The 10,525-nt window shown below is 38.4% G+C and overlaps 1 protein-coding gene across 1 annotated transcript in view; it reads left to right on the forward strand.

Annotated features, from left to right (window-relative positions):
* Positions 1 to 742: 742 nt before the first annotated feature.
* Positions 743 to 10,525, forward strand: part of nfic (nuclear factor I/C) — a 67,373-nt gene continuing 57,590 nt past the window's right edge. The window contains exon 1 of the mRNA XM_008408170.2: positions 743 to 1,094. Within this exon, the coding sequence (XP_008406392.1) occupies positions 1,014 to 1,094 (81 nt within the window). The 5' untranslated portion in view covers positions 743 to 1,013. The remainder of the gene's footprint in view (positions 1,095 to 10,525) is intronic.

Raw genomic sequence — 10,525 nt, forward strand, 5'->3', positions numbered from 1 at the left:
TATACGAAGTATACTAAAAGCATGCTTGTACCAATTTTGACATTATAACTTCAAACATACTTAAATATAATTGTACCAAAATACACTTTTAAGAAATATATTAAATAAAAATATACTTTAGGTGAACAAAATATGTATTTGCCCAAGTGTAAATATACACTTGCTCAAGTGTATGTTTAAGTTAACTAATCCTAAGTGAACTTGAAGTACACTTATGATTAGTCTGACTTAAAGTATGCTAAGTATGTTAAACTGTAACATATTTAGTATGTTAATTTTTCAGGGGGGCGAGGAGTTACCTGTATATGATCTCTGCTTTATTGCGCTGCAATGGAAATTACTCAACCACAGAAACACAAAAAAATTAGTTTTTTTAAATTTTAGGTAATAGTCTACAAAATAACTCAAGCCAAATAAAGTTGCAAGTGAAAACAAATTCCACAACATTAAACTACTGTTTTGTATGTAATGTCCATGTTCTTATTGTGTCAGATCTGAACTCTGAAACTAAGCATTGATTTTGTTATTTTCAAAGAAAACAAACGCAACAATGAAGCGATTCCATGTACGGTAAGTCTAAAGTAAAATTTGGTCATAGGGACGCTGACAGAAACTGAACAGCATAATGGCATTACGTAGAGAAGCTGTTGTAGATCACATAGTGGAGTATTTACAGGAAGATGGGAAATAAACAGCTTTTAACCCAAACAAATTAGAAGGGAATACTGACCAAAGAGATGTACTACTACTGCTGCTACTACTACTACTAATAATAATAATTAATAATAATTGTCTATTAAAGGTAGATGGAAAAAGAAGGCCTAATGTAACGGACAAGAAGGGAGGTGGGATGAGATGGAAAGTGAACATAGCAGGATTTCATTCTGCCGCAGCCTGGAGGAGGAGAGGGAGGAGGAGGAGGAAGAAGCCTGACGCGGGACGTTTGTGGAGCGGAGCACCGCGGATTTCCTCCAGCTGGCAACCAGGGGCACAATGATGGGAATAACTGTGGAATGATAAGGACCGTTAGCTCAGGATGGGCAGGCGAAGAGATCAGCTTTAACTTCAGCCGGTGGCGGTTCAGCTTGGAAATGGTAGGAGCAAACCTGGTCGTTACAGTAATGTCTTTACTGTATTCCTAAAAGAGACGCGACCTAAAGAGTGAGAGGACCAACATTGGCCAAGCAGCTCAACTAAGTCATTAATTCCCCGTGTATTTCATAGAGCTTCGTGTCGGAGGCTGTTTTTCTGTCGAGTTCTTCAGCAGTTTTATGCCGCTCCGCGACATCACACTCCTGTTCCTTTCAAACCTAGCAAATAAACTATTCCTTCTACCGAGACACACGTACGGCGTCACCGCTCAGCCCGCAGACAGCGGGGGGTTTCAGGACTCACATTATACGCAACCATAAAACACTTAATATTAGAATTAAGTTAACTTTTACAGTCGACTCGTCCTTTCATCCAGTTGGCGTTATCAGTCAGACACTCCGTCCAAGGCGGAAGTGCTAAGCGTATATCCATCATTTAAATAACAATCCAATCGGATGAAGCTCACTTTTCTGATCACACACAGGCCGAATTTAACACACGGGCCTGAAACACCATTAGGTGGACTGTCACCTACCAAACGATAAGTTTTCCGATTCTAACAGGATAAAATATTTAAACTCCCGCAGTTTTCACCGAATTCTGGCGTATGTTGGTTCTGCTTCGTGAAACGGACTTGCTGGAACAATCCAGCTTTTATATGATCTGCAGCCTTTGCTGAGAGAATGGCTGTAGTGGTGTGTTAATAAAAGTTGTGTTGGTCGGCGCTTTGGAGCAAAGCAGGCCTGTCTCTGTCCCGATCACCAGCGGGACAATAAAAGGCCAAGCTGAAGTTCAGTTGCTGCTGCTGCTGCCTCCTCCTCCGCCTCCTCCCCTTTGTGGAAGGCTGGATATATTTTTTTACGTGTTTATGTTAGTCAGCAGAAAATGGCTGCAGTAACAGCCAGAGGGTTGAGTTAGAATGAGAGGCCGACAGAGGGCCTCCTTTCCTGGCGTAGAGATAAGGAGGCAAGCTGCTGTGAAAACACATCTTCAGCTTTCTATCTATATTATCTATCTAGCTATCTAGCTGTTATAACCACTGCATACACTTGCACTGATTGAACTTGTTCACAGACATAAGAACCATCCACTTCCATCCTTTGTCAACAGTGTACTTTAATGTTTAACATTAAGTTGGACTTAATGTATTATGGGATCTAAACCATTTTAGATCCCATTGTTTTCAATTTGGGCACCAACTGTGTTTTACATGTTAGTTTTCAGTACACTTCAACCAAAACATATTTACAATATAATTGTGAATAAAGCTGTCGCATAATAAACTGTGAAAAAAATGAAGCATTGTGATAACTTCCTAGATGTGCTGTATGTTGTTTCAGTTGACCAGGTGGCTGCTGAAACCTGTGATGCAGACAAATTATTCGTGGTTTATATTTGAATAGTAAGAATGGCCTGAATTTAACTTTACAAGTCATAATGACCACTTAAAGTATTTTACACTGGAGTCACGTTCACTCAACCACACACACATGCACACACCAATATGCAGATTAGTACACAACTTGTACTTAACTTTACAATTTCAAGTCAACTGACTATTCTTCCCACTCAGCCAGTGTTTTAAAACATCTTCTGCTCTATTCTGAGTATTAGAAGTCTATTATCAGAGATGCCATTGAAAAACTAGCAAGAGAACTATCTGGGAAAATGTCATTCTCAACTGAAAGGAATTCTTTAATTCTTGAACTCAACTTTTTTTTAGCTTTATGTCAGCTGTTCATTGCTTTGAATAGGTGAGCAGCAGCTGGTATGGAAGGGAGTGTCTGTTATTGCATTGCTTCTGCTGGAAGAAATGCAACAATTTAAGCACATATACATCTGTAAGTTTTCATTGATTTTGACAAATCAGTGTCTTTAAATAATTAATTATTCTAATATTGATTTTATTGAAATATTGCTTTTTTTGACAGCCCTAAACTTAACTATTAAGATACTCTGCATACTCCTCATAAATTCCCTGCCATCCTCCCTGAAGGCTGTTTTTTCTTGCTTAGCAATTCCTTCAGGTCACTGGTGATCCAGGGTTTGTTGTTGGGGAAGCGTCTCACTGTTCTGGTGCGGATAGTCTTAACTCAGATGTTTATTGTATTTATCAATCATGGCATTGATGTCCCCTCCATGTGGCTACCATACTGTGTTCCAAATAGAACAAAGAGAAAAACAAAGCTCTGTGTGGCCTCACCAGCAACAAACCCCAATAAAGAGTAGGCTACCCTGCAACATAGCGCTGTACAATCATGGTAAATGCAGTCTGAAACAAGTGCCATGGTGCTGAAGATTTATTTATTTTCATTATAAATCAGTTTTCCCTTTCATCTCTTGGTTGTACATCACAACCAGGAGATTGTGTCATTTGTTTCAGTTAATTTTTGCTGTTAAAAACATGGATTTTTATTTTTTGCATTAGAAAATCATGCAAAGAAAAGTAAAAATAGCTTCTGAAATTATTTTTCTGTTTTGTATTACTCTAATGTTTCGCCATCAGTTTAATTAATTTGTTTGTAAAAAGATCTCACATTGCCCATTAAAACTGAAGGAAGAGATGGGTTGAACTCTCTCTCTTTTGCACCCATTAAATCTCGTCCTTGTCTGATCTGGGGTTTTCAGAGCTAATTTCAGTATCATTTGAACCTTTGATGTGTCAGTCAGCACCTCCTGGTTGTAAAACTCCACCTGAATCGTAAATCATTGTGTTCCTCTGGTTACACATCATAGCAAAAGTACAAAAATAAAAGAGGAAGAACAAAAATTCATGTAGCTGCATAATATCCAAAATCACCAAGAAAAACAATTAAAAAAGCAATGTTTCAATTTGAAAAAAATAAATAAAAATACATCCAACAGCTTTTGATGTTTTCCAATATTTATTGCAATTGCTATGAATACTGTTTAAAGCTTTAGATAGGGTAGGCTAGGACGAGCTATATTGTCACATATTTGTGGGGTGCACTAATTATTAAATCTTTGTTTTACATTTAATGAGTTAATAACAAAAAATATCCACTAAATAAATCTGCTACACCCCAACTTTACAGCAGACTCTGATGATAAAAGATACTCCCATGGCTTATGAGGCTGGTCACCCTAGCCACCCTTGTCATTAAAGTCCACAGAGGAAAAATAATGATATTCTCTTACAGCTCATGTGCTCTCCTCTGAACAAAGTCCCAACTAGTGGACATGAAATGAAATGAAAGTAAATGAAGCATTCTTTCAAAACAGTTGTCTTGTTGAACACATATTTCCACCACTTACTCAAATCTAAACGGAGCTGGAAATTTATAAAGTTATCAATGTCTTTAAAGAACAGTTCTGTGTACATTTAATATGTATTTTTTCTTAGCTCTACTGCCAAAGATGTGGGCTGGTTTCTGCCACCTAGTGCAGTAAGCATGCATGACAACTGGGAAAATAAACATGAACATAATAATTTGGCAGTTACGTGCCAAATGTTAGTCTGTGGCTCAGTTGGAGAGAACTCCAGCTGAAACCCCAGCTAACATTAGCTTTAAGCTAACACCAGCAAATCCAGTCACCAAATAACATATCAGCTTACTACAAAGGTGACCTACCTGTTTACAAAAGAAAAAGCGCTCCCCTAAAGTTATTACCCCTAAAGAAACACCAGCAGCAACTTTTCTTAGACTCATTTGACAGGAGACCTGGGCTACAAAAAGCAGATCATGGTAAATCTTAGATCTCTCAGCTAAGCTCTTGATAGTGGCCAGTAGGAAAAAGCCACTGAAAGTGTATCTACTCTGAGTACCTCCTGGATGACTGAGCTTCTCACTCTATCTCTAAGGAAGAGCCCAGACACACTACCGAGAAAACTCATTTTGGTCACTTGTAACCATGACCTCATTCTTTCAGTCATGACCCAAAGCTCATGACCATAGATGAGGGTAGGAATGTAGAACAACTGGTAAACAGAGAGCTTCGCATTTTAACTCAGCTCTCTTTTCACCACAACAGACCGGGACAGCGCCCACTTCACTGCAGAAACTGCGTCAATCCGCCTGTCAATCTCTTGCTCCATCTTACCTCACTCGTGAACAAGATCCCGAATATCTCCCTGGGCTGCTACCTTATTGTGGTGGAGGGCCCACTCTGGAGCCAGGCCTGGGGAGGTGGGACATGTTAGTGAACGCCTCGTGTCTGGGCTTTAACCCATGGAGCCCGGCCGGGCTCAGCTCCCTCCCACCGATCGGAGGGACCAAAGGGGTCGGGTGCAGTATGGGATGTATAGTGACCGAGAGCAGGGACCTTGGCGATCCGATCCTTGGTTACATTTAGGCTAGACAAAGAAAAATTGTTCTTAGGTCTTGTATGACCGCAAAGTAGATATGAATTTGAAATCAAGGGAAGAAAAGAAGAGGAAAACAGGAGGAAGGAAGGGAGAAGAGATTGCCTGAGACAGCCAGTGAATTCTAGCAACACTGAATTCAGTTGTTCTGGATCAAGACAATTAAATTTTTTATTTATCAGTGTATATACAACAAACATTACAGACTAACAAAAAGAAAAAGGATAATTGATCTGCAAAATAAATAACCAGATAATAGAATGAATAATTCCAACAAAAATAAAATAACCAAACAAAAACAAGAGAAACAAACAGACAAACAAGGAGATATAGATTAAAAAGGATACATTCAAAACAAAGACAAAACACTACATAATCAATTGGTGTCACAACAAAAACAATGAAATTATTTATGTGGATTAAGGTATACTCTTTTCTTTTAATCTTTGTAGTTATTTTCTAATTTGAATTATTATTCAAATTAGAAATTATTACTATGAATTATTATATTAGGCTCTCTCATTTTCCTTCTCCTTCCCTGGTCTTTGTTTCCGCAGTAACATTAACTCACCGGCAATAAAATGGCATCTAGAATTATGGAGTATATTTCATTAAAATATTTAAATTGATTATTATCTATTGCTGATTGTTGTTCCATTGATATTTGTTGTATATGTAGATCTAGCCATTGTGAGGTACTGAATTTTTTTCCTATTTTTCCAGTTATCAGAATGTGTTCCTGACAGGGCCACAAGCAGCAGGGTTTGGGTCTATTTGGAGTTTATATTTAGTTCTTCTAAATTACCAAGTAACCAGACTGAAGGGGATAGTGGGATGTTATGGCCAGAGATTTGAGACAGTTCAATGATCGTTTATTTTTAGAAGTTTTATATTGGTGGATAGAGCCAGAATGTGTGGAGGTGGTCATCAGTTGTGTTAAGTGCACAGTGTGTGCAGTTGTCCGATTCTATAAATCCTGTGCTGTGTGATTTGTGGATTATTTTTATATTGTATTAACTGTATGTTGGTGTTGTAGGACATGGTAAAAATGTTATGGCAAACATTATTCCAAAATTGATTATGTGTGTGGCGAATGGTAAGGTATTTTCCCATTTACACTGTAAAATATTAGAAGGTGGTTTAACTTGAAAATTAAAGTCCACCTGCTGCCTTGAAAATGCCATTTAAGCCAACAAGAAAACTGTACTGGTTTTAACTCAGAAATAAGCAAGTTGTGTAAACATTCTTCTTTAAGTTTGTTAATCTTGAATTGTACATTTTAACTTATTTCTCCAGTTTAAATCAAATAATACTTTCACAGTATGTCGACATGTCGACAAAACTAGGCACTCAAGGACCTGCAGAGTCCAAATCTGGGTCAAAATGGTAGATTTTCAAAGAATACATCTTTTACTGAGAAAAAAGTGAAAGGAAAAAACCGCCCCCACCTAGTTGAAGGACACGCATGTATTTATTATTTTCATTCACAACATCAAGTTAATAACTACTTATTTTACTTTAAAATAATTGAAATTCTTGTTTCAAATTGCATGAACAAAATTTCTGATCTGATAATGAATTTTATTAAGATGTCTGACTATTCCTTTGTTAATGATGGAAGTGTGATATTATTGAGAAAATGATCAATTTCTTTGAAATCATTTTCCTTATTCCTCTTAAGTCATGATAGAATTGTCTGAAGGTGTTATTTATTATTTGAGAGTCATTGGTAATGCTTCCTGTGGAGTCTTGAATTGTTGTGATGAGGGTTTTTTTTCCATATCATGTTTAAATTGACTAGCTAAATATTTGCCAGATTTATCATTATGTTCATAATAGTTATATTGTAGTCTTTGTGTAACTTGTGTAACTTGTGTCTTTTTACGAATAATGTTATCAAGTAAATATTTAGTGCCTCTAATTTTCTTCAGTGTTTGTGCTATTGGGGTAGTTGCATATGAATTGTGTAATTTTTTTAGTTTGTCTTCCAGGTAATTCTCTAAGTTTTAACTTTTTTTTTTTTTTTTGAATGATTGTTATGAAATTATTTTTCTTCTTATCACTGTTTTGGCTGTTTCACAGATGAGAGATAGAGATGTGTTTATTATTTCATTTGTTTCCATTAAAATGACCAGTGTTTCTTAAAGTATTAATCAAATTGTCTTGTCAGTTGTCTTGCATTAGAAATGTGCTGAATCACCATCTTTGGCTTGCTTTTGTTTCAGTTTTCTTGTGTAATATAAAACTGATGAGGGCATGATCGGATATGATAATTGGATGAATGGTAGGATTGGAAATATCTGTTGTGGAAGAGTTACTGGTAAGAAGTATATACATACACCACACACACGCACACACACACATGCGCGCACACGCAGACACATACATACAGTATACACATACAGATTAATATATACATTCATACCTATTCCTAACTCTACACACATACATACACACTTGTACACTCACACACATTTAAATTTTTCTAAATTACTGGGGAGAGAGCAAAATAATAAACAAATCAGAAGAAAACCTTTTTGCGGGGACCTAACGTGCATGTAAAAAGAGAGACGAAGAGAAGGAAGAGTTAAAATAAAATACAGCAAAATAATGTAGTAGTTGTAATGACAGACATTAATTATCTGACAGAAAATAAAACATAATAATATTAATGAAAATAGAAAACAATAATGAAAAAAAATCTGACTTATTTATACAGTGTATCACAAAAATAGTACACTTCTCACATTTCTGAAGATATTTAAGTATATCTTTTCATGGGACAACAGTGACAAAATGACACTTTGACACAAGGAAAAGCAGTATGTCTGCAGCTCATATAACAGTGTAAATTTATTCTTCCCTCAAAATAACTCTATATACAGCCATTAATGTCTAAACCGCCGGCAACAAAAGTGAGTACACCCCTAAGAGACTACATCCCTAAATGTTCAAACTGAGCACTGCTTGTCATTTTCCCTCCAAAATGTCATGTGACTAGTTAGTGTTACTAGGTCTAAGGCAGTGGTTCTTAACCTGGGTTTGATCGAACCCCAAGGGTTTGATGAGTCGGTCTCAGGGGTTCGGCGGAGCCTCTGCCGCGGAGGTAAAGACACACTTGTGTAAAGTCGTGATGACGCCCCGCTTTGCCATCACTTGCTGCAGAGGATCACGTAACATTGCTTAGCCAATCAGTGCTGCGGAGGAGCACTGATTGAAGGAGTTCCACTCTCGGCATGGATTTGAACTTTTGTCTTTAATTACTTCAGCAAAGCTTACTGTTTTTACCAAATTCTATAGCCTAAATCTGCTCCTTAGTGGCATCTTTTCGGGGTTGCTACTGCCTCTAGTGGTGTGGGGGTGGTAACACAGCTAATATAATTACATTACTAAATCAGAATACTGCAAAGTATTTTGTGTGTCGGGTGGGGGTTGGAATAAGAAGGGTTCGGTGAATGCGCATATGTAACTGGGGGGTTCGGTACCTCAAAAAAGGTTAAGAACCACTGGTCTAAGGTGTACGTAGGGAGCAGGTGTGTTCAGTTTTGTAGTACAGCTCTCACACACTCTCATACTGGTCACTGAAAGTTCCAACATGGCACCTCTTTGCAAAGAACTCTCTGAGGATCTTAAAAGATTAATTGTTGCGCCAAATGAAGATGGCCAAGGCTATCGGTCAGGAGGATTGTCAACACCCTGAAACTGAGCTGCAGCACAGTGACCAAGATCATCCAACATTTTTAGCTGGGTTCACTCAGAATAGACCTCACGTTGGTCAGTGTACATGCTCAGTGTCACATCCAAATGCTGTCTTTGAAAAACAGGCACAGGAGTGCCATCAGCATTGCTGCAGAGATTAAAGAGATGGAGGGTCAGCCTGTCGGTGCGACCATACGCCACGCACTACTTCAACTTGGTCTGCATGACTATCACTCCAGAAGGAAACATCTTCTGAAGTCTGCACACAAGAAAGTCCGCAAACAGTTTGCTGAAGACATGTCAACAAAGGACATGGATTACTGGATCCAGGTCCTATGGTCTGATGAGACCAAGATTAATTTGTTTGGTTCAGATGGTCTCCAGGATGTGTGTCAGGTGAGGACTACAAAGATAAGTGTGTGATGCTTACAGTCAAACATGTTGGTGGGAATGGCATGGTCTGGGATTGCAGGAGTGTAGCAGGTGGTGGGTAGTTATATTTTAGGAACGCCAATATGTACTGTGAAATACTGAAGCAGAGCCTGATCCCCTTCCTCCAGAAACTGGATCGCAGGGCAGTGTTCCAGCATGACAATGACCCCAAACACACCTCTAAGACGACCACTGCTTTACTGAAGAGGCTGCAGGTAAAGGTGATGGACTGACCAAGCATGTCTCCAGACCTAAACCCAATAGAACATCATTGGGGCATCCTCAGGTGGAAGGTGGAAAATCGCAATGTCTTGAATATCTGCCAGCTCTGTGATGTTGTCATGGAAGAGTGGAAAAGCATTCCAGTGGCAATCTGTGAAGCTCTAGTGAACTCCATGCCCAGGAGAGTTAAGGTAGTTTCGGTAAATAATGGTGGCTACGCAAAATATTGACACTTAAGGAACTTTCACCAAGGGGTGTACTCACTTTTGTTGCCGGCAGTTTAGACACTAATGGCTGTATATGAAATTATTTTGAGGGAAGAATAAATTTACACTGTTATATAAGCTGCACCCAGACTACTTTTCAATGTGTCAAAGTGTCATTTTGTCAGTGTTGTCCCATGAAAAGTTATTCTTAAATATGCAGAAATGTGAGGGGTGTACTCACTTTTGTGATACACTGTACATGAGGGTTTTAAAACAAAGTAATAGAATTACCAAAGAAAACAAGGATAAAGAAAAAAAAGAAATATAGTCAATAATGATAATGTTGTGGATAAAAATACAAAACAACCAGGTATGTATTTACATGCCCAAAAAAATCCATCCATCCGTCCGTCCGTCCGTCCGTCCGTCCATCCATCCATTTTCTGCCGCTTATACGGGGTCGGGTCGTGGGGGCAGCAGCTTCAGAAGGGAGGCCCAGACTTCCCTCTCCCCAGCCACTTCTTCCAGCTCCTCCGGGGGAACCCCAAGG

The sequence above is a fragment of the Poecilia reticulata genome, linkage group LG4 (genome assembly GCF_000633615.1).
Source record: "Poecilia reticulata strain Guanapo linkage group LG4, Guppy_female_1.0+MT, whole genome shotgun sequence".
NCBI lineage: Eukaryota > Metazoa > Chordata > Actinopteri > Cyprinodontiformes > Poeciliidae > Poecilia > Poecilia reticulata.